This window comes from Patella vulgata, chromosome 2 (assembly GCF_932274485.2).
Source record: "Patella vulgata chromosome 2, xgPatVulg1.2, whole genome shotgun sequence".
Taxonomy (NCBI): Eukaryota; Metazoa; Mollusca; class Gastropoda; family Patellidae; genus Patella; species Patella vulgata.
In genome coordinates this window covers 88269909-88295527 of record NC_065880.2, presented here as the reverse complement: position 1 = coordinate 88295527, position 25619 = coordinate 88269909, and the positions used below count along the sequence as shown (strand labels likewise).

The following is a 25619-nucleotide window of genomic DNA, read 5'->3' as shown; positions in this document are numbered from 1 at the left end:
GGACAGATTCCATATAAAAACAGGAAACCAATTAGACACTGATGAGTCATAACACGGAACCAGATATAGCAAGAAGAGTTCATAGTTAAAGATACATTATGTAAGATTTACAAAAAGAGCTGACAGTTCGCGCTATAATAGTTCAAAAATAGATAATGATAAGGGATTATGTTGAAAATTTTAGTCAAATTGCTTTATTCTGAGCCAAGTTATGAGTGTTTGAATGCTAGCAGATTCTCAATTGTCATTGCTACCATAGTTACGATGATAGACAAAGTCTTGATTATCCATTTTATACGCTTTCCATTTGGGGCATATATTGCTGTCGCCCATGTCCATCCGTCCATCCATCCGTCATCCACAATTTCATGTGAACGCTCTAACTCCAAACGTTTTAATCCGATTGTTTTAAAATTGATATATGTGTATTACATTAGTGAAATGAAGAAGCCTATTTAATTTCTGTTTGTTACATCTAGAGTTATTGTCCTTGATTCACATTGTTGAACCTTGTGAACGCTATTACGCCAAAAGTTGTCAACCGATCTTTGTTAAATTTATATGCATTATTTAAATTAATGAAACGAAGAAGCTTATTGGATTTCAGCAATTTCTGTCAATTATAGAGTTATGGCCCTTGTTTCAATTTGCTGCACCTTGGGAACGCTCTAACATCAAAAGCTATCTACCAATCAGTATGAAATTTATATGCATCATTTAAATTAGTAAAGAGAAGAATCATATTGAATTTCAGCAATTTCCGTTTATTACTTCTCGGGTTATGACCCTTGTTTCACTTTGTTGCACTTTGTGAACGCTCTAACCTCTAAAGTTATCTGCCGATCTGTATGAAAGTTATATGTGCCATTTTAAGTTAGTAAAAAGAAGAATCCTATTGAATTTCAGCAATTTCCGTTTATTACGTCTAGAATTATGGCTCGTTTCACTTTATTGAACCTCGTGAACGCTCCAACGCCGAAAGTTATCATCCGATCATTGTGAAATTTATATGCATTATTCAAATTAGTGAAACCACGAAGCCTATTGAATTTCAGCAATTTACAATAATTACTTCTAGAGTTATGGCCCCTGTTTCACTTTGATCAACCTTGTTAATGCTCGATTGATTAAAGTTATCATCTGATATGAATGAAATTTATATGCATCATTTAAATTTGTGAAACAGAGGTTTTTTGAATTTCAGTAATTTCCGTCAATTATTTCTAGAGTTTTGGCCCTTGTTTCTCTTTGTGAACTTTGTGTACGTTTGAATGACAAAAGTGATCATCCGATCTGTATGAAATTTATATGCATTATTTAAATTAGTAAAACGAAAAAGCCTGTCAAATTTCAACAATTTCTGTAAACTACTCCAGAGTTGAGACCCTTGTTTCAGTTTGTAGAACTTTGTTAACCCTCAAACGACAAAATTATAATCTGATCTGTATGGAACTGTCTTGTAAAGGCCCCCAATTACCTACAAAGGAATAAATATGCGACAACCCTTGTCGACCACACGGACGATTAGCTGCTGTGGGCGTATGTTTCATTGCCTAGCAACCTATCTTTTGATTAAATCAATAACTGTCAATTGTAATTAAATTTGTCTAGAGAGTTGATTATGGACCTGGCATGTAAATAAATGTCAACCTAATGATATATATAACATCTGATGTCAAACAAATGATCTGGGCATTAAAATCTACTGTTCTCGCTATAATAGTTAAAAAATAGATAGCGTAAAGAGAATATGCTGAAAATTTCAGTCAAATTGCTCCACTCTGAACCAAGATATTAGCGATTGAATTTTAGGCCCAGCGTCGATCCTCACTACTAAAGTCGGTAGGATAAAAAACATAGTCTTTGATTATCCATTTTGACATTATATCATACATCACAAAATGTATTCCAATCCGCTAAATATCGCAGGCTAGTGATAGCATCTAGAGTTGATTATGGTCTGCATAGGTTAATTAATGTCTAATTAATAATTTAGATAACATTTCAGGCCTAAAGAAAGACTTGCAATAGGCAGATTTAGTTCTTGCATAATGTATGTTTAAGCAAATTTATCTCTTGAATAATGTACCTTTAAACTGCGACACTGTTTCATTCGCATTAAATAGTAATTGAACTGGAATTACACAGAGAATTCTATAGAGAAACCTAGTTCAAACGTCTCTCATTAATACAGAGTAATTGTATTTCAATTACTAAATTTGAAATAAGTTGCTATGTTATATAAACCTAGCAATTCTATGATATACAATTACTGTATTTTACTGACTTATAGGAGGGGTTGGATGGCCGAATGGTTAGCACGCGCGCACTGTATTATACGATCTGTCATTGAGTCAACTGGGGTGGTTTCGATTCCCCGGTTGTACGTGACAAGGAGTAGGGTCACCTGTCCAACCTCGTGGGTTTTCTCCAGGTCTTCTGGTTTCCTCCCACTGCTAAAGACCCCTATGCGCAAGTGAATTATTGAAATAAAAAGATTAAACAATATGTTAGTCCCGAAATGACCTAGTTTGTGTCGTTGGTCGTTAAACTCTCTCTCTCTCTCTCTCTCTCTCTCTCTCTGACTTATAGGCTTCTGTAGTCTTTATCAAGTAATGGTAGAAGCCAAGTCGAAACGTCGCTCAGTAATAAACAGTAATTGTATTCCGTAGAATTCTCCCGTCAAAAGGCAAAACCTAGTAACTCACTTTTTTCTTATTTTGAGAAAACAAAGGAAAACGTAATGAATGAATATTAAATGCCAGCTCATCCATTGATTTGACCATTGCTGTGGTTTACTAGGCAAATGAAGGAAGTTGCTAGGTTGTGTCATGGGTGTAACTGCTTACAAAATCAAAAGATTGGAATATCTAGTACAACAACAGGAGACACATACCCTAGTAACTACAAATTTGGTCCTAACTCTATTTTGATAAATAAAAAAAGTGAGTTACTAGGTTTTGCCTTTTGACGGGATAATTGTATTCTGTGTATTTGATAAAGACTTGAGAAGACTGGGTGGGGGTTGGATGGCCGAATGTTTATGTTTTGTATCATAAGGTCTTTCATTGAGTCAACTGGTGTGGTTTCGATTCCCTGATTGTATGTGACAAGGAGTAGGGCCACCTGTCCAATCTCTCTCTCTCTCTCTCTCTCTCTCTCTCTTGCAAAAACTGTTTTAAACGTCTCTCAGTAATTGTTCATAGGGTTGTACGTGACAAGGAGTAGGGTCGCCTGTCCAACCTCGGGGGTTTTCTACGGGTCCTCTGGTTTCCTCCCACTGCTATTAAAGACCCCTACGCGCAAGCAAATTATTGAAATAAAATTGAACCATACATTTTAGTCCTGAAATGACCTAGATTGTGTCGATTGGACATTGAACACCCTCTTCTCTCTCTCTCTCTCTCTCTCTCTCTCTCTCAGACTAGTTGAAAGGTCTCTCAGTAATTGTATTGTGACCTGTGTATTTCAGTTGAAACTATTGGTTATTTCTATAGATATTATCACTGTAACCTGGGTATTATTTAATCTTGTGTATCTAGCACTAATTGCTTTCACATTTGTTGAATATCAAATCTATGTTTAAAAATTCATAAAAATCATTTGAAATCCCCTCCATACATATAATTTGTACTTGTGTCCAGTTTAAAGTTGACAGTTGCATTTTGATGATAAATGAGTGTCCAGTTTACAAGTGTTTAATTTCTCGATCAGTATTTAATTTCTCGATCAGTATTTAATTTCTTGAACAGTGTTTAATTTCTCGATCAGTGTATGCCGTCACAAGAATATACGAGGGGGTTGGTCTAGTGGTTGAGCGCTTGCACAAAAATTATAAGTTGCAGTCGATTTGATGGGAAAAAAAAGGTCCTGCTTAAATATTGGCGTACACATAAAAGAACCCATGACATTGGAATTTAAGCCAATAGAATTCTGTAGCACAGCTGTTTGGGCCAATGATCCCTTGTAGGTTGTCACACACTGTATGGTGGTGTATGCCGTCTTCATTAGCCCAGATGGAGCAGAACAGTAGGACGTTTCTTAAAGGCGATCATCTTTCAATTGACTTGACGTCATTAGTTAAAAATGTTACGGGGGATAATCTGGATATAATTTCTGATACCGCTTAAAATAGTTCCGATTAACAACATAAGAATGAAAATAAATAGGCAATAATTGATCAAGTGTAGTGAGTTGTCATTCACAGCCTGTAGATAAAAATGCCAGCATGACAGATTAGCAGTTAAAGTGAGAATTTCATATTTTCTAAGAAAGTCAAAACATAATTATTTCTATGTCTTTTGCTCAATAGATTGTCAACTCACTATTATACGATCATAGGTATTATTCTCCCTCTTAAAAATCTTTTGACCCCGGATATTTTTGTGTCCAGTTTAAAGCTGACCATTCAATTTTAATAATGAGTGTCCAATTTACAAGCGTTAAAATTCTCGATCACTGTTAAAAAATAAACAACCCAATTGATTATTGATGTCTAATTAATTTTTTAACAGTGGTCAAGAAATTAAATTGGACACTCATTATGAAAATTAATCAGTCCGCTTTAAACGAGACACAAGTAAGTACAAATTAGATGATTTTGGGTGATTTTAAATGATTTTTAGAAATTTTTAAACAAAGATTTGATATTAAACGAATGTGAAAGAAATTAGTGCTAGATACACAAGATTAAATAATACCTGGGTTACAGTGTATAATGCTCTAGATTTTGTTGTGATATAATAGGTCAAATGATAAGGTCATGTGATATGGTCATGTGATATAATAAGGTTATGTAAGATGCTCTAGATCTTGGATTATTAAAGGGTGGAGTTAAAATGGGTCTTGAAGCAATAAATGTTATATGTACATAATTTGTCAGGTTTTTCTGGCAAACCGACGAATCTGATATATTTAAGTATTGAGAATTATGTGTTTGAAATTTGCGTTCTGTTGTTATATCTGTGGACATCAAATAATAACATTAATTTGTGATTTAATATTTCATACATATACACAGGACACCGAACGCCATTTACATTTAAATGTTATTATTTGATGGCTATATACAGAGATAACAACAGAACGCAAATTTCAAACACGTAATTCTAAATACTTAAAGGAGCTAAATCGCTAACATTTGCGACCTAGAAATTCACAAAAGTGGGTCGCAAGCGCATATAATACTGTAATATGAATGTATATAAACTGATTTACATTTAATGGTTTCCGTTTTTACTCCAATTTCAAATCAGTTATGTTCGGCGAAATAAGTCAGCAATCTCAATCGAGTGCAAATTTATAGCGTCTAGTTATTCTAGTCTACATAACTCCATTTGAATTGGTGCAATGTGTCTAGCCTCGTCCCTCGAGTCTCTCAATACAACTGGGTCTGAAGCGCATTATGGTACACGATTCGTGTACCAATGTTAAAAAAATTATTTTATCTTAAATATCGGATATCAGAGGCTCATCTTTTCCCGGTAAGTTTACATCATCAATGTTGATTTAAATTGCCCAATAATTCATGTTTTCGATGTCGAAGATTTTGGAGGATTTTGAGTTACGGACTTAGGTCCTTTAAATATATCTGATTCGTCGGTTCGCCAGAAACATGATGATGATTTATATTCAATTTTTCAAAACATTATGAAGGGGGTTGGATGGCCAATGGGTCAACTCACGTGGTTTCGATTCCCAGGTTGCACGTGACAAGGAGTAAGGTCGCCTGCAGGGCTGCGGACAACCAGTATCGCAGCGTAAATTTGCGATACACATTTTGTCCGTTGCTAATCAAAAATTAAAATCTAACGTTTTTGATTCACAGTAACTGCGAATCATTAATATGCCTGTCATTTTGGATATTGACACAAAGATTTATCCACAATTCTCAACACTTTCAACGTGTATAAAATATCAAATAAATTTTATAAACAAAACGGAATTCTCCGTGTGACATTTTCTTCTCGAACTACCCAGACTCAATTCATTATACTATATAATACAGGGACCTAACTCTATGAATCGGGTCTATTAAACCGGAAATAGGGAATCAAGTAGTACCACTCACGTTGCGAGACATGTCAATTTCGAGTAATTATATCAGTATTCAATTTGAAAAAAAATAAATTCAGTGTATCCCCCCCCCCCCACGTATTGTAAATAAAATATAAAAAATAAATACGTGTAAACGTATTGTAAAATGAGAAATCAAAGTAAGAATTCCCGTAAACTATTATTGTTTATATCGCGTGCGTCTAGTAAATCGAGATTATTCGTAAAATATTCCGTGCTTCCGATTGAACAAAAATAATAACACACGATAAAAAGCAGACGAAAATGTTTTCTAACGAAGAAATAAGAAGCCACTGCCAAGAATTGGCTTCAGACATAAGGCCTAACCAAAAGTCAACATTCATTCAGAAATGTTCACAGCTACCTGTAGAAGTGCTAAAATTCTAAAAAATCTTAAGAATGAAATCTAATCATTTGCTATCAATTAAAATTAGAATAATCTTGTTATTTAGGTGTTTTATGTTGAAACTGAAAAACTGCTAATCAATTTTTAAATTTGCTAATCAAATTTGGCAAAATTGGACTTTTTGATTAGCAGTGCTGCTAATCATCTGTGAAAAATTACCGACAGCCTTGGTCGCCTGTCCAACCTTGTGGGTTTTCTACGAGTCCCCAGGTTTCTATGTTAGTCCCGAAATGACCTAGTTTGTGTCCAGTGGACATTAAACTCCATTGCTTGCTCTATTTCTCTCTCGCCTGTCTCTCTCTCAAAACATTATGGCATCAATTATGTTCGGTGTCTGTATCTGCTTAGTCCATTCTATTTTGTCAGTTGTAAATCAACCATACCCTACTTACTTCTGCATTGTCTTGTAGAATATTTTTTGTTTGTTCTTTACAAATGGCAACCCAATTCATAGAATACATGACTTGTATGATGATTATGAATTGTTCATTGTCTCTCAAAAATACATTATGTTAGATTAGATAAAGAGCTGTCAGTTCTCACTATAATGGTTAAAAACTAGATAATGTAAAGGCAATTTGCTGAAAATTTCAGTCAAATTGATCCACCCTTAACCAAGTATTTAGCGATTGAATTTTGGGCCTAGCCTTGATCGTCAATACGATAAAAAACATAGTCTCGATTGTCCATTTTTATACGCCCACATAGAAATGTGGATGTATATTGCCGTCGGTCCGTCCATCCATCGTCCACAATTTCTTGTGAACGCTCTAACGCCAAAAGTTATCATCCAATTGTTTTAAAATTGATATATGTTGTTTACATTAGTGAGATGAAGAAGCCTATTTAATTTCAATAATTTCCGTTTATAACGTCTAGAGTTTTGGCCCTTGTTTCACTTTGTTGAACCTTGTGAACGCTCTAATGCCAAAAGTTAACATCCGATCTTTGTGAAAATTATATGAAATATTTAAATTAGGGAAACAAAGAGGCCTATTGAATTTCAGCAATTTCCGTTTATTACTTCTAGAGTTATGGCCCTTGTTTCACTTTGTTTAACCTTGTGAACGCTCTAACCCCAAAAGTTATCTTTCTGAAATTTATATGCATTATTTAAATTAGTGAAACAAAGAAGCCTATTTAATATCAATAATTTCCGTTTATAATGTCTAGAGTTATGGCCCTTGTTTCACTTTGTTGAACCTTGTGAACGCTCTAATGCCAACAGTTAACATCTGATCTTTGTGAAATTTATATGCAATATTTAAATTAGGGAAACGAAGACGCCTATTGAATTTTACCAATTTCCGTTTATTACTTCTAGAGTTATGGCCCTTGTTTCACTTTGTTTAACCTTATGAACGCTCTAACCCAAAAAGTTATCATCCTATCTTTCTGAAATTTATATGCATTATTTAAATTAGTGAAACGAAGAAGCCTATTTAATTTCAATAATTTCCGTTTATAACGTCTAGAGTTATGGCCCTTGTTTGTTTTAATCAGAAGCAGCAGACCGGGTTCTAATCCAGTAAATATCGCATGCTAATGATGCCATCGAGAGTTGATTATGGTCTGGATAAGTTAATTAATGTCTAATTAATGATTTAGATAAGATTTCAGGCCTAAAGAAAGACCTGCAATTGGCAGATTTACCTCTTGCATAAATACATGAGTTATAGGTTTAGCTCCTTTAAATACATATTGTAGACTAGAAATTCTTGAGTTTGTAAAAGGTTGTTGTGACATGTGACATTATGAGATTGATGGTATCCACTAGAGATGTCAAGTTAAGGGATGGCGTGACTTTACAAGATTAGAATATAGTTACATGTAGGATGACACGTACACCTCAATCATTCTACAAGGGGGGGTTGGATGGCCGAATGGTTAGCATGCGTTGTATCATAAGGTCTTTCATTGATTCAACATCATCACAATGAGAGCACAAGTTATGTAAGGCGCTGGCTTGCTTACTAGGGGGTCTGTCATTGAGTCAAGTGGCGTGGTTTTGATTCCCTGCTTGCACATGACAAGGAGTGGGGTCGCCTGTCCAACCTTGTGGGTTTTCTCCGGGTCCTCTGCTTTTCTCCCACTACGAAAGAGTCCTACACGTAAGTGCATTATTGAAATGACCTAGTTTGTATGGAGTGGACATGACACAAAGACTAAATAAACAACTAAATCAACTTAGGAATTAAAATGTCAGTCAACTAGCTTAGTGTCTGTCCTCAAGCAGAACAAGCGTTGATTTAGGAATTAAAACGTTAGTCAGCTAGCTTAGTGTCTGTCCTCAAGCAGAGCTAATTGTAAACAGATAGGTTTAGTTTAGTATGGACCTAGATAAGTTGCTCTAAAATGTATATATATATATAGACCTACACAAATATGTCATAGAGACCCTAGTAGCATCCTTTACTCTGGTGTCCTCCGACTGTACTGTAGGTGCATGCTAATTATTGAAATACAATTAAACCATAAACATGTATACACAAATATGGCTTTGTGTCCCAAGTAACTTCCTTTCCTTTGGTGCCCTACGACTGCTTAAAGAGACCCATACACTGTAGGTGCAAGCTAATTATTGAAATACAATTGAACCATATGTTTACACAAATATGTCATAGAGTCCCAAGTAACTTCCTTTCCTCTGGTGTCCTCTGACAGCTAAAAGAGACCCATACACTGTAGGTGCAAGCTAATTATTGAATTAGATTTGAGAGAGAGAGAGAGAGGGAAATTAGGTTTAACGTCCACTCGACACAAACTAGATCATTTCGGGACTAACATCTGGTTCTAATTTATTTCAATAATTTGCTTGCTCGTAGGGGTCTTTAGCAGTGGGAGGAAACTGGGGAAAACCCACGGGGTTTGGACAGGTGACCCAACTCCTTGTCACATACAACCAGGGAATCGATACTATGTACGCCAGTTGACTCAATGACAGACCTTATGATGCACCGTGCACAAGCTAACCATTTCGGCCACCCCCCCCCCCCCCCCCCCCTAGTAAGTAAGTCAGTGCCTTACATATCAAACTATCATGTATCGACCAGCCCATTTTTAGTACCATAACTTGTGCTCTGATTGTGATGTTGTCGCTGGATTATATCTGACCTTTGATATAATCTAAATTTTATTTATCTTTTTTTTTTTCAGTGCTTACCATGGTAACCTAGGAAACCTAATTGAGATCAGTCCATTAAAATTCAAAAAGTTGAACTTGCAGAAAAAGGACTGGGTCCATGTTGTAAGTTTAAAATGTTGGTTCATTTGTTGGTCGGTCGTCTTGTGAACATTTATAGAGAGAGAGAGATATGGGGTTTAACGTCCAGTCGACACAAACTAGGTCATTTATGGACTAACACATGGTTCAATTTTTATTTCAATAATTCGCTTGCGCATAGGGGTCTTTAGCAGTGGGAGGGAAACCGAAGGACCCGGAGAAAACCCATGGCGTTGGACAGTCGACCATACTCTTTGTCACGTACAATTTTTATTTCAATAATTTGCTTGCGCGTAGGGGTCTTCATCAGTGGGAGGACCAGGAGAAAACCCATGAGGTTGGACAGGTGACCATACTCCTTGTCACGTACAACCGGGGAATTGAGTTAACACTTTATACAGATTGAAACCAATCTTTTGAAAATTTATGTTTTGATTATTTTGAGATGAAACGGCCTGTGTTATGACCCTTGATCAGTTTATATGGGCAGAATGAAATGAAATGGGGTTTATCGTCCTATTGTTCTGCTCCTAAGTTCCCAGCATCACTTTTCAAACAAAGTTCATGCATTACACACCATAGAATAATGTATTGCTAAATAAAATGGGGTTTAACGTCCTACTATTCTGCTCTGACTGGGCTAATGAAGACTGGCATACGCCATACAGTGTGCTATGAGAAACATTTTGCCTGGACAGCGGCGCTAAGGCCTACTCTTACATCAAGTTCTAACTGACAAGGGATCTTTTACGTGCACATCAATGTGTACATTGGACCTCAGTTCTTGTCCTATCCCAACGACAGCTGTCCTCACCACTGATAAGGGGAACTTTCTTGGCCAACACTAGGATCCAATCCGCGACCTTCAGGCCAGCAAGTTAGCATCTTACTCACTTATCCACCGTGGATCCAAAATATATTGAAAGAGGTTAGTCTAAAAATGACTTAAAATGAGGAATGGGGTTTAACGCTGACTCGACACAAACTAGACCATTTTGGGACTAACATATACCTCATTCCATTCTTTGTTATTTTACACAACAGAATCAATGCTTGTTTGCGATTGTTTAAATTTTATATCATGATTTCTTGCTCCCATTAATTTCAACTGTCTTTTTGGGTGTGCTTTGTTTTTTGTGGAGAGAGGGGTGCGCAGCAGCTCGAACAGCTGTGGCTCCGTGAATAAGGGCAAAACTACCGCCATTGCACATGGACTGGCATATGCTAATCTTCAACAGCCCTGTCGGTGCAGAAAGTTAGGATGTTAAACCCCATTTCCATTTCATTCCATTTATTTGTTACATTAATATTTTAGGCCTCGTGTCCCGATACATACCGAGGGAAATATCGTGAAGGTGAAGTGGCAAATCCTAGTCTCTCATATTCCAATGAAGTTAAACAAATTATAGAGGAAGTGCAGGACCAGGGTAGAGGGGTGAGTATTCCTTTAATATATGTAGGACCAGGGTAGAGGCGCGAGTACTCCTTTAATATAGGTAGGACCAGGGTAGATTGGTGAGTACTCAGTAGAAACAAGTTAGAGGCGTTAGTACTCCTTTAATATATGTATAAACAGGGTAGAGGGGTGGGTATTCAGTGGAAACAGGGTATAGGGGTGAGTACTCCTTTAATATATGTATAAACAGGGTAGAGGGGTGGGTATTCAGTGGAAACAGGGTAGAGGGGTGGGTATTCCTGTACAAACAGGGAAGAGGGGTGAGTACTCCTTTAATATATGTAGAAACAGGGTAGAGGGGTGGGTATTGCAGTGGAAATAGGGTAGAGGGGTGGGTACTCCAGTACAAACAGGGTAGAGGGGTGTGTACCCCAGTAGAAATAGGGTAGAGGGGTGGGTACTCCAGTAGAAATAGGGTAGAGGGGTTGGTACTCCAGTACAAACAGGGTAGAGGGTTGGGTAGTCCAATAGAAACAGGGTAGAGGGTGTGTACCCCAGTAGAATTAGGGTAGAGGGGTGGGTATTCCAGTAGAAATAGGGTAGAGGGGTTGGTACTCCAGTACAAACAGGGTAGAGGGTTGGGTAGTCCAATAGAAACAGGGTAGAGGGGTGGGTACTCCGGTACAAACAGGGTAGAAGGGTTGAATACTCCAGTACAAACAGGGTGGAGGGGTGAGTACCTCTGTAGAAATAGGGTAGAGGGGTGGTACTCCAGTGAAAACAGAGGGGTGGGTACTCTAGTACAAAGAGGGAAGAGGGTCGGGTACTGGACAGTGGAAATAGGGTAGAGGGGTTGGTACTCCTGTAGTTTTATCCACAAACTATTAATACTAACCAGTTCCTACATTATATATATATTTTTTATTTCAGATAGCTGTGACTTAGTTTAACCACAAAGATAAATATATATTTCAGATAGCAGCGTTTATGTGTGAACCTCTAATGTCTGCCAGTGGCATCATCACTTTCCCAAAAAATTATCTTCAAAATGTTTACAGGTACGTTTTTTTTTTTTTTAAATTTGATCTGAAAGACCAGAGTCCCTGCTACCAGCCATATGTATCACAATTGAACTATTTCCACATTAGACATATGGATTTTTAAAATCTGAACAAATACCAGTTTGTTTGGTTTTTTGTAGGTGGGGGGCGGGGGTAATGCTTTAACTTGTTGGTGTTAAATCACAAGGTCTCTCTCTCTCTCTCTCTCTCTCTCTCTCTCTCTCTCACACACTCTCTCTCTCTCTCTCTAAGTACTATTGCTACAATAACAAAGTCTTGATTTTCTATTTTAACTTTAAACAAAGATATTACAAATATTTTCTTATCGACTTAATAGTCGGCCATCCGATGAGCAAGAAAGTTGGTTATAGGCTTGATGTGTTAATAAATGTCTCGATATAAGGTTTGAATCTAGAAAAAAAGACCTGCAATAGGCAGATTTAACTCATGTATAATATATATTTAAACATACATTATGCAAGAGCTAAATCTGTCTATTGCAGGTCTTTCTTTAGGCCTGAAATATTATCTAAATTATTAATTAGACATTAATTAACCTAGCCAGACCATAACCAACTCTAGATGCCATAGTTAGCCTGCGATATTTACTGGATTTGAATCCGATCTGCTGCTCAACGCTCATTGATGATTAAATCCAAAAATGGATAACCAAGACTATGTTTTTTATCGTACCGACTTTAGTAATGATAATCAAGACTAGGCGTAACATTCTCGGTTCAGAGTGGAGCAATTTGACTGAACTTTTCAGCAAATTGCCTTTACATTATCTAGTTTTTAACTATTATAGTGAGAACTGCCAACTCTTTATCTAATCTCCCATAATGTATCTTTAATATTCCCATATTAGGGTAAATAATGACATAACTAGTGCGAGGAGTTCAAATGTTTTATCTTGGTCAAAACATCGGAGGAAATCTTAGTACATTGTGGCTTGTGATAACGAGGACTTACATCAGACAAACGTCACTAATAGATATTTTTATCAATATGGTACACATTACTAAGTCTTCAGTTTGATCTGTGACTAAGTTACAGAAAACTATCAACAATTGAAGCTATAAGACTTCCTACTGTGGACAGTAGCAATGTAATCAGTCCATATTTTTAGCCATAATAAAAGTTAGAGTTGAGAAAGATATGAAACCTTACCTGCACTAGTGCTGGGTATTACCACTGCATCACGATACGATGCATATTGCGATTCAGGTGCTACAATACGATTTGTACCAATATTCATAACCAGGTGAATATTTACCAAGAAAACAACAGGGTAAATGAATAATTGATATTTTTAGTCCTGCCAATGTCGAATAAATAAAACTGTTTTATATCATGATATTGATGTGGATCAAAATAAGGAGCAAAATAATCTTGCACCTAGGAGTAATGTGTCATGTGGACAATTAAGAGAGACAACAAATGTTACTCGGATTTTATGGGGTGCCCATACTGATATGGGCACGTTGGTCGGTGGTCCTTTACTTCGTATTGCGTCCAATGGAAAGGGCGGCTTGTTGGACACCCTTTGGGTGGCGGGGGGGGGAGGCATTTATTTGCCAGGGGAGACACCTGCACCCTTGCTAGCTACAGGCCTGCCAGTCTTCATTAGCCTAGTTGCCTCTCCCTGCTCAAACTCAATTTAGAGGGTCCAGGGCTTCTGCAGTGTTGCAAAATGGCACTATAAGTATAACACTTTAAAGGAACTAAATCGCTAATGTTTGGGACCTAGAAATTGTCAAAAATGGGTCGCAACGTATATTATACTGTAATATGAATGTATAAATTGTGTTTTCAATGTTGAAGATTTTGGATGATATTGAGTTAGAGACTTAGCTACTTTAATATTGAATTTCTACCCACCTCATCTCTGAAAATCCTAGATCTTCCCCTAATTTTCCCCTGTGATTTTTTTCGCAAGATATTTTATTGGTATCCAATATATTCCTACCGGTAGAGCTTGGATATTTTATTGGTATCCAATATATTCCTCCCGGTAGAGCTTGGATATTTTTTCCACTCACTGTTAAATGTATTATTTTAATGTTCATGGCTGTGTATTTAAACATACATTATGTAAGAGCTAAATCTGCCTATTGCAAGTCTTTCTTTAGGCCTGATATGTTATATAAATTAATAATTAGAAATAATTTACTTATCAAGATCATAATCAAGTCTTGATGGTATATTTTAATTTAATTTAAAAATGGAGAAGCGAGACTTAGATTTGAACAACCAGTATGATAGTTGCAATTATTGCACACATCTTGTCAAACCTTCACAGGCTAATATCTTCGCTCGCAATAGAGTAATTTGAATGAAATTTTCAAACTATTAATTTTACATGATCTATTTTCGAACTATTATAGCAAGAATGTCTAGCTCTTTTATCTTAGAAATCTTACATACTGTATCTTTAATTAATTCTGTCTGAAAAACTGAGTTACCAAAATTAATTTCTTTTCAATTGCTTCTAAATTTAATTTGAGCTTCCCAGAGATAATTCATAATACCGGTAATTTTTTTTTCCGACCACTGACATGGCTCTTTTTATCATCTGTGCGATGGAATATATTTTAATTAAATATCTTCTTTCATCTCACGCCCAGGTTTCATTCGATGAGATGATTCTTTGTTCTCTTCTGAGATTAGTCTTATAATACCGCTATACAATTACGATAATTGTAATTGGTTCATTTACTTGGTAAAGACGAGAGAATCGAAGTCCATAATAGAGTAATTATATACTATAGAACACACTGATTAGCAGTTAAAGGACAATATTGGTGCCAGTCATTATCACATATGTGATAGAAGTGGTTAAACACGTTCCAAATATAATTTTATCACAGAGATCATTGCTACGATAGATGAATAATCAATGTTTCAACAATAGGAAGTGACAAGCGCAAAAGGAAAACACGAGTTATCCCTCTATATAACTGGCTGAAGTGACAGGTGATAACAGATACATGGGCGAATTTCAATAAACTTATATTTTCATACAGTACGGTATTAAAAAATTGCTGTCATCAATAGGCGATTTGCCGTGGGGTCAGTTGGTCCCAGCGGGAATTTATGCTGTCAACGTTTTTGGCTAATTGCTAGAGCTGTATGTGACTATTTGTTTTTGCCCACAATGGAATGAAAGTCATGACTCAACTCAATGTATACAAACTCGCAATTTTTGGGTCAGATTCAGGCGTTTAGATTTAAGTTTCTCGAACCCTTCAAATTTTCAAGCCTGAGCAGGGGAGGGGGGGGGGCGCGGATCCCCTGGACCCCCCCTCTGGATCCGCGCCTGCAATGATCTCTGTGATAAAATAATATTTGGAACGTGTTTAACAAAGTTCTATCACATATGTGATAATGACTGGCACCAATATTGTCCTTTAATATTCGCTAGGCTGCTACAACCACTGATAGGAATGACATCAGTCGGTGCGGCTTAAGGAGCCCCAAATATTCACTAGGGTGCTACAATCATTGATAGGGATGACATCTGTGCGGCTTAATTAATGAGCCCCACATATTTGCCAGGCTGCTAAAATCACTAATAGGGATGACATCGGTGCGGCTTAATGAGTCCCCAATATTAACTATTTTCCTTCTGCAAGAGGGGGGTGAATGGCTGAATGGTTTGCATGTGCGTGCTGCATCATACAGTCTGTCATTGAGTCAACTGGCGTGGTTTCGATTCCCTGGTTGTACGTGCAACGTGACAATGAGTAGGGTCGCCTGTCCAACCTTGTGGGTTTTCTCCAGGTCCTTTGGTTTCCTCACACTGTTAACGACCCCTTCGTAGAAGCGAATTGTTGAAATAAAATTTAACCATAAGTTAGTCCCAAAATAACCTAGTTCGTTTCGCGTGAACATTAAACCGTTTTATGTCAATTAGCAATCGTCAGCAGACACAATTTAATCTTCCAACACTCATAACTTTGCTCAGAATAAAGTAATTTGAATGAAAGTTTCAATATATACATGTTTCATTATCTATTTTTGAACTATTATTGCAAGAACAACCCTGCTCAGTATCCAAATCTTACATAACACATCATTGAAATATTGTTTTTAGAATCTCATATTCATGCGAAGAGCCCCGGGGAAGAACGATCTAAGTCACTTTTTCAACGATCCCCAGCAAATTGTATATTAGCTTTCTGTGGAACAATTAATTTCAGGTAAAAATGATCAGAGTCACATCAAACCAAGGCCCTTCTGAAATGGCCTCCCGGACAAATACAAGTCCATCATATTTATTTGACCTTAATTTGGCTGAAAAGTGGCCCCATCATATTTATTTCACCTTAATTTGGCTAAAAAGTGAAAGTCAGTTATTGTATTGGTAATTATGATTCGTATTAAACATCATTTTGAAGTTGTAATTAAACCCACTCGTTGTTCTGTTCGCGTTAAGCATTCTCGTCCAAATGTCTGTTTTGCCTTTTATGCGAAAAGACAAAAATGTGACTTAGATTGTATTTCCCTTTGACTCTTCATGTATCTTTAGCTTTTAAAATGACTTATTGCGTGTTTTTTTTAAGTCTCTGATTGTCAAACCAGGGATTTTTAATCCCTTACATACTGAAATATTATGAAAGATGAATCCGTAAAATGATAATATCTGGGTCAATATATTCCGTTGAGTAATAACCAAAGAGGATCAGCAGCTTGATTAAATGATTGGTAGTTTTCTTTAAACGTCAATGAAATAATACGCAATTTATTTCATTTCAAAAGATCAGTCAGTAAGTTTTTTTTAACCCCAATGAATGAAATAATCCTTTTGACATGATTTAAAGCTGTTTACACTGTAAAATGATTCATATTGTTTCGTCATTTGATTATTTTATCTTCATGAAAAAAACTAACTTAAACAACAATCCTTTGAAGTCTACATCCCAATCCTTTGAAATCCACATCCCCTCGTAGTAATTTGTGGAAGCCGATGTCTTTTATTTCAGGGATTAGGTTTTTATTGTCGGGTGTTGACGTGATTTGTTATCTGATCAAATGGAAATAAAATGAAATAAAATGAAATTAAATGAAATGAAGTTAATACCTGCTACGAGTTTCTCGTGAAATGAAACAGGGATTAACGTAGAAAGAGGATAACGTCCTACTGCCCCGTGAAATGAAACATGAGTTAATAATAGTAGAACTTTTAACATCTGTTAAATGAAAATTGGACACTCATTATCAAAATTGAATGGTCAGCTTTAAACTGGACAGAAGTACAAATTAAACGATTTATGGTGATTTTAAACAGTTTTTACGAATTTTTAAACAAAGATTGGATATTAAACGACTGTGAAAGAAATTAGTGCTAGATACACAAGATTAAACGATACCTGGGTTACAGTGTAACCTATATATGTAGAAATTCCCTTTTTAATGAAATACAGGGTTAATGTCCTACTGCACTGTGGCATGCATGTAAAAGATCCCTTGACAGTTGGAATATGATATAAGAGGAGGCCATAGTGCTGTTGCTTGGGCAAAATTACCCTCATAGAACACTGTATGGCGTATGCCCGTCTTCATTATCCCAATTGGAGCAAAACAGTAGGATGTTAAACCCCATTTGATTCCCTTTTCACTGTTGATGCAAGGGAGAGTCCTAGGAATATTTTTAACCATGGGGCCCCAAGCAAAATTAATTCAGCCCTGATTAAAATACATCTAATTAAACATTTTCAGACATGTTCGAGAGAATGGTGGTGTGTGTTTGGCTGATGAGGTACAAACGGGGCTCGGAAGAACAGGTGAAAATTTCTGGGCGTTCCAGTATCATGGTAGGTTCATTTGATGATTTTCAGGAATGTTTTGTTGGGTCTAAATCTGGATCTTATAAGGCATCTGTTACAGAAATGAAATGAAATGGGATTTAACGAACTGCGGTTCTGCTCTGACTGGGCTAATGAAGACGGGAGTACCTGTCAGACAATGGACCTTATAATGGTCGGGGAGGGTTGGATGGTTGAATGGTTAGCATGTGCGGGCTGTATCATAAGGCCTGTCATTGAATCAACTGACGTGGTTTCGAATCCCCGGATGTATGTGACAAGGAGTAGGGTCGCCTGTCCAACCTCGTGGGTTTTCTCCGGATCCTCCTGTTTCCTCCCACTGCTAAAGACCCCTACACGCATGCGAATTATTGAAATAAAATTAAACCATATGTTACTCCCAAAATGACCTAGTTTCTCTCATAATGGTCAAACACAAATTATCACACAACTTTTTTATTATAACATATACCTTGTGTAATAATAATTTGTGCCTGACAAAGTCTATGACAGGTGCCCTATGTCCTTATGTGATAACTATTTCCAATGATCAATTAAGTCTAAAACACTGTTTATGTTGTTACTATGTTTATATAACAAATACAGCAAACTACAAAGGTTAAATACTGCAAACTACAACATCTATTCTATAATAGAAACTTTAGGAGTTATCAAAATATCCACGTTCTGAGTTTAACATCCTTTATGACTCTGACCTAACAGCTTAAACATCACATTTTGTCTCTATCCAAGCCTCTCAGCCGAGGCGGCTGTGGGTATGACATTCCCCTAGGAACTCACTGATTATGTCTTTTCTACGGTCTCACCATGATGTCTGAAGGGAAAGTTAACCCCGCTCTTATTATATAAAGATACGTGCATGAGTCATGTATTGAGCCCCGGAAAAATGACTAGGTACTTCCTTTATCGGATTGGTCAGCTGCACAGACACTACCCTGGATTTAAACCCATTGTAATAATATGGGCACAAGGAGGATATGGGATTACCATATTTGTATTAGCAGACTATGATATCATTGCCCGATTTTAAATTACCAGACATCTTTGTTAGCCTAGTTCTCGTTGTCACTGGTACTAGCTAACAACTTCAATACATTATCCAGACCATCTTTTTAGAGAACTCAGATAACTTCAACTGTATGTAAGCCCTATAGTTCTACTTATCTGTACCAAACTACTTAATGAAGACAGTTATACAGCCAGCTTTTTATCTAAATCTTATATAAGGCATCAAAAATATATCTGGAACTGCTCCTTTAAATCACTTCGATTCCCCTGGTCGTACGTGACAAGGAGTAGGTCATCTGTCCAACCTCCTGGCCGAGTGGTTAGTGCGTGCGTATAGTATCATGAGGTTTGATTAAGTCAACTGGCGTGGTTTTGTTTCCCCGGTCATCTGTCCAACCTCATGGGTTTTCTCTGGGTCATCTGGTTTCCTCTCACTGTTAAATTATTGAAATACAATTGAACCATATGTTAGTCCCAAAATGACCTAGTTTGTGTTGAGTGGACATTAAACCCCATTTTTCTCTCTTGAGCTCTCCCTTTAAATCACATTCCTATCTCTTTTTTTTATCATATTATAAAGAAATGAATAAAAACGACTAATGTTTGTATTGTAGTTTGTGTCAAGTGGACTTAAACCCTATTTCTCTCTCTCTCTCTCTTTAAATCACATATCCATCTCTTTCTGTCACATTATAAAGAAATGTATAAAAGCGGCTAAAAATTATGGTAATACAATCCTCAAAGAAATAACATCTTGTCATGTTGTTTGTTTTGTAATGATAAATGAGTCTCACAGTTTTTTGGGGTTTTTTTCTGATTTAGAATTGACACTAGCTGAAGACAAGTACATGTGTCATAAGGCCATACAATAAAATTATTCTTGTTACAGACAATCCTTTGACCAAAAATATATGATGTGGGAGTGAGTTTTTTTTATTACTGTGTTTTTATTTTATCAAAGGATCACTGCTTGATTAACAATGACTTTTGTTTATGATTTTGGGTAATTTTAAATGATTTTTTCGAATTTTTAAGCGAAGATTTGATTTTAAATGAACGTAAAAGAAATTAGTGCTAAATACACAGAAAGAGAGAAATGGGTCCAATCGACACAATCTAGGTCATTTCGGGACTAACATATGGTTCAATTTTATTTCAATAATTCGCTTGCGCGTAGGGGTCTTTAGTAGTGGGAGGAAACCGGAGGATCCATAGAAAACCCAAGAGGTTGGACAGGCGACTCTACTCTTTGTCACATACAAACGGGGAATCAAAACCATGCCAGTTGACTCTATGGCAGACCTTATGATACTACGTACACGCGCTAACCACTCGGCCATTCACCCCCACCCCCACCCCCGGTCTGATTGGGAACCAGATTATTTTTTTTATATGGCCTTATTATTAGATGAAAAAAATCTAGTTAGGAAACAAATAGTGGAAACAAAAAATGTCATAGACCTCATTTTCTAAACTAGATTCTTCTTGTCATATGTAGAGGAAAACTAGAATTGACATTAAAATAAAATGAAATGAAATGAAATGGGGTTTAACATCCTACTGTTCTGCTCCTATACTGGGCTAATGAAGACTGGCATATGCCATACGATGTGCTATGAGGGAAATTTTGCCCGAACAGCGGCACTACGGTCTACTTATATATCAAATTCCAACTGTCAAGGGATCTTTTACGTGCACGCCAATGGGTACACAGGACCTCCGGAAAATCTGGATGAACTTTCTCGGCCAATGCAGGGACAGGGTTCCCGCGGTCCTTGAAAATCCTTTAATATCCTTAAATTTAAAATTTCATTTTCAAGGTCTTGAATATCCTTGAATTTCGCGGAAATAGGAAAATATCCTTGAATTTCTGTTGAGATCCTTAATTTTGTTTCAAATGTCTTCAATTCCTTTTAAATATGAGATTATAACGATAGTTGGTAATGTTTTGGTTATTTTTAAGATGAAAAATTGTAACATTAGGCTAAAAAATGTCCATGTGAATCCTTGAATTTGACGTATATTTATCCTTGAATATCCTTGAAAAAATGTTTGACGAAGCCGCGGGAACCCTGAGGGATAAGATGCTGGCTCACTACCCTGGAGATTGGGTTTTCAATCCCTGCATTGGCCGAGAAAGTTCATCCAGATTTTCCGGCGTGGTTCCCCTTTATCAGTGATGCAAGACAGAGGGCCTGACAAGGACAGCTGTTTAGTCGTCCGGATAGGACAAATAAAGAAGGTCCCGTGTACACATTGGCATGCACATAAAAGATCCCTTGACAGTTGGAATTCGATATAAGAGTAGACCATAGTGCCGCTGTCTTATAAGTCCAGTTTGGAGCAGAACAGTAGGACGTTAAACCCCATTTCATTTTATTTCATTTCTATCATGGTCCTTTAATGTAGGGTGTTTACTTTCATCCGTGCGTTCACTGTTTTTAACTTACGTCAATAATTTTATACAATATTTTTGTTTGTTTCAGATGTTGTTCCTGATATTGTGTCAATAGGTAAACCAATAGGAAATGGACATCCAATGGCTGTTGTCATAACAACCAAAGAGATTGCAGACACACTTGTGGAGTTTGGAAGCACAGTGAGTATATACATTTATAACTTTGTGAAGTAGAAGTGGTTGTGCCAGTCTGCTTATTAATATGTAGTTATCTCCCTTGAGTGATAGCGGGGGTTGGATGGCCGAATGGTTAGCACGTGTACACTGTATCATAAAGCCTGTCATTGAGTCAACTGACGTGGTCACCTCTCCAACCTCGTGGGTTTTCTCCGGGTCCTTCGGTTTCCTCCCACTGCTAAAGACCCCTACACGCAAGCAAATTATTGAAATAAAAAATAAATAAACCGTATGTTAGTCCCGAAATGACCTAGTTTGTGTCGAGTGGACGTTAAACCCCATTTCTCTCTCTCTCTCACCGTAAAGACTGGGGGATCACGGTGCCTAAGTGGGTAAGTTGCTGGCTCGCTAACCTGGAGGTCGGGTGTTCGATCCCTGCATTGGCCGAGAAAGTTCATCCAGATTTTCCGGCGTGGTTTCCCCTTGTCAGTGATGCGTATGCCCGTCTTCATTAGACCAGTTTAGGAGCAGAACAGGAGGACGTTAAACTCCATTTCATTTCATTTGCGTAGAGACTAGAGACTGGTTTTCATACACTGGTTTCTAATAGCCCAGTTGGTGCAGAAAGTAGAGTATGATGTAAAGTACTCTCTATATTTTTATATTAGTTACTTTTTTTAACGAATAAGTTAAATTTTAAATATGTGTAGTCGTAGTGAGTGTTAGGATTATAAAAATAAACAGAAATTGAAAAAGGAAGGGGTTTGGAGTGTGTTTATTGCTTTTTACCGTTCATTGTGATTTTCCGCCGTGGTTTCCCCTTGTCGGTGGTGCAGGTCGGAGATATAAAAAAACTGAGGCCCCGTGTATACATTAACGTGAAAGATGAAAGATCCCTTGGCAATAGGCCATAGTGCTGCTGCCCGGGCAAAATTGTCCTCATAGCACACTGTATAGCGTATGCCCCTCTTCATTAGCCCAGTCGGAGCAGAAAAGTAGGACGTTAAACACTATTTCATTTATTTATTGCTTTTTCGTAAAAAAAAAAATTTTTTGTAGTTTGGCGGTAATCCTGTATCCTGTGCTGTTGGAATGGCCGTATTGGATGTGATACAGAATGAGATGTTGACATCCTCGGCTAAATCTGTAGGAAAATGTCTACTGGATGGATTTCGAGCTATTTTACCTCATCATTCTATGATGGGAGATGTAAGGTATGTTTTACCAGACTGGCTGCCCACCAATCTGTTTCACAGAGGATTACGAAAGTCTTCTAATATCTCTGTAAAAGATGACTACCTTCAACACGTGACATCTCATCACGCAGCATCAATTGTTGGCTCAAGGGGGCGTGCATTGTTTACATAAGACCTTACTGGTTTGGGCGAAATGGAGCCTTATACTCATTTTAATACCCATTTACACTAAATAGGAAGTATTTATTTTTCTAATACATAAAAAAAATGTTTTAGAATTTAATTTGTCGGAGGAAAAAAGTTAATATTTGTGGCTCATTAAGTTGCACTGATGTCATATCTTTATCAGTGACTGTCGCGGCCTAGCGAATATTCACTGCTGATCAGTGTGCGCTGCCAACATGATCATGTATCAGACAGGTCCTGCGGGTCTGCGCTTGGAAAATGTTTGTTTCAGACAATGATCAAATATTACAATTTGATATCAAATGAACATGAAATGAAAGGGGGTTTAACGTAGTACTGTTTTGTTCCGAACTGAGCTAATGAAGACGGGCATATATGCTATACAGTGTACTATGAGGGAAATTTTGCCCTGACAGCGGGCTTACGGCCTACTCTTATATCGAATTCCAACTGTCAAGGGATCTTTTACATGCACGCAAATGTCTACACAGGACCTCGTTTTTCCAAACGACTAGACACAATTGGATATCAATATTACAATTTGATACATGCATTATAGTAATGTGAAATTAGTGAATTTAATATCACAATTTGATGTGAAAATTAGCCAATATTTCGAGTGAACCTGGAAATTGTATACAAAGTTTTTTTTTATGATTGATTTTAGTAGCCTAGGATGTCCTCTTTCACCCTTGAGTGTTTTGAGAAATTCAAGATGGCGTCCAAGATGCCGCCATTTCAAATAATACCCTATAACCCCCATAGTATTTAGTCTAAGATGATAATTTTAGTGCCTAACCATATGTTTCTGAGGTCAAGGAATACACTGATATTGTTCATTATGTTGTGGGGTGATTAGATAATATTAGTAAAATCCAAAATGCCGGATAATATGGCCCTTTAAATCGTTAGCGGCGGTTGAGAGCCTATATTTCACCCGACGAAATAAACGCGAGAATTCTAAAATACATCTCAAAAGAAATCAGTCATCCACTTTGCCAACTTTTTAAACTATCATTAGATCTACACATTGTACCAAACATTTGGAAATTTGCAAACGTGGTCGCTATATTCAAAAAAGGCTCTCCAAACGATTGTAGTAATTATAGACCAATCTCCCTCTTAAGTATAATAGTCAAAATTTTTGAAAAAATCATCCACAAACATGTCTTTAACTTCCTTAGAGATAACTCAATACTAACACCTGTCCAGAGTGGCTTTCTTCCAGGTGATTCTACCATATTTCAACTAATCGACCTAACACACTTCTTCTGTCGAGCCATTGACCAACATCAATATACTAGAATAGTCTTCTGTGACATCAGCAAGGCCTTTGACAGGGTTTGGCATGCCGGACTCTGTCACAAGCTGGATGCTGCGGGGGTTCGAGGAGATCTACTGCTCTGGTTCGTAGATTATTTAAAAAATAGACAACAATGTGTAACCATCAGTGGCACCTCCTCGGACCCCAGAAGCATCCCTGCTGGTGTTCCACAGGGATCTGTACTAGGCCCTCTTTTATTCTTAATATACATAAATGATATTGTGAACAATATAAATTCAAACATTAGATTATTTGCTGACGATACCTCTTTATACTTAAAAATTGAAGACCCAGAGGCAAGTGCTGCTACCATTAACGATGACTTAAATCGAATCAGAAATTGGGCTGAGACATGGCTGGTAACTTTTAACCCCCTAAAAACAGAGACACTGACTATTACTACTAAACCCCACATAGTTAACCCACCATTATTTATGAACCAGGTACAAATCAAAGAAGTAAGTGAACATAAACATCTAGGTCTTATCTTTCAAACTAACTGTAAATGGAATAATCATATAGATAGCATTGTAAGCAAAGTATCCAAACTAGTAAATTGCCTTCGTTCTCTAAAATATCGATTAAATAGAAAATCTTTAAACATAATATACTCTTCTTTTATCCTTCCACACTTTGATTATGCCGACATTATCTGGGATGGGTGCAGTGATTATTTAGCTAACAAACTAGAATCCCTACAATTAGATGCACTGCGCACTATCTGTGGGGCGGTAAGAGGTACTAGCCATGCCTTACTCTATAAAGAGACTGGGTTTGTTCCACTCTCGGAAAGACGTCGACGTCATAAATTAAAATTAATGTACAAAATTACTAACAACCTCGTTCCATCATATCTCTCTGACCTATTAGAACTGTCCTCTACCCCTATCAATTATACCCTTAGAAACAAAGATAAACTAAAGGAAACCAGATGCAGAACCGAAATTTTCTCAGAGTCCTTCATCCCTTCCAGTATACGAGAATGGAACAAACTTAACGTTGAAATTAGAAACTCTCGATCCCTTGCTATCTTTGGAAATTCACTAAATAAATTAGACACCATCGTGCCATCATATTACTATACTGGGATACGAAAATCACAAATAATCCACTGTAAACTAAGATTATGCTGCTCGAACCTACAAGGCCATAAATTCCTCAGACACGTCGATGATAGCCCTGCTTGCCTCTGTGGTCACAAATTCGAAGATACCGAACACTATTTACTCGTATGCCACTTATATTCAGATGCAAGAAAACGGACAATCCATAACCTTCAACATAATCATAAAACAATCAGTTGTCTGTTGTATGGGTCAACAAAACTTAGTCCAGAGATAA

At 37.0% G+C, this 25619-nt stretch overlaps 1 protein-coding gene across 1 annotated transcript in view; it reads left to right on the top strand.

The window, feature by feature from the left end:
* The window catches only part of LOC126812449 (ethanolamine-phosphate phospho-lyase), a 39507-nt gene that overhangs the window by 13313 nt on the left and 575 nt on the right, over positions 1 to 25619 (top strand). The window contains exons 6-11 of the mRNA XM_050538846.2: positions 9638 to 9728; positions 11020 to 11139; positions 12076 to 12158; positions 17883 to 17977; positions 21484 to 21596; positions 22632 to 22786. Coding sequence (XP_050394803.1) covers positions 9638 to 9728; positions 11020 to 11139; positions 12076 to 12158; positions 17883 to 17977; positions 21484 to 21596; positions 22632 to 22786 — 657 coding nt within the window. The remainder of the gene's footprint in view (positions 1 to 9637; positions 9729 to 11019; positions 11140 to 12075; positions 12159 to 17882; positions 17978 to 21483; positions 21597 to 22631; positions 22787 to 25619) is intronic.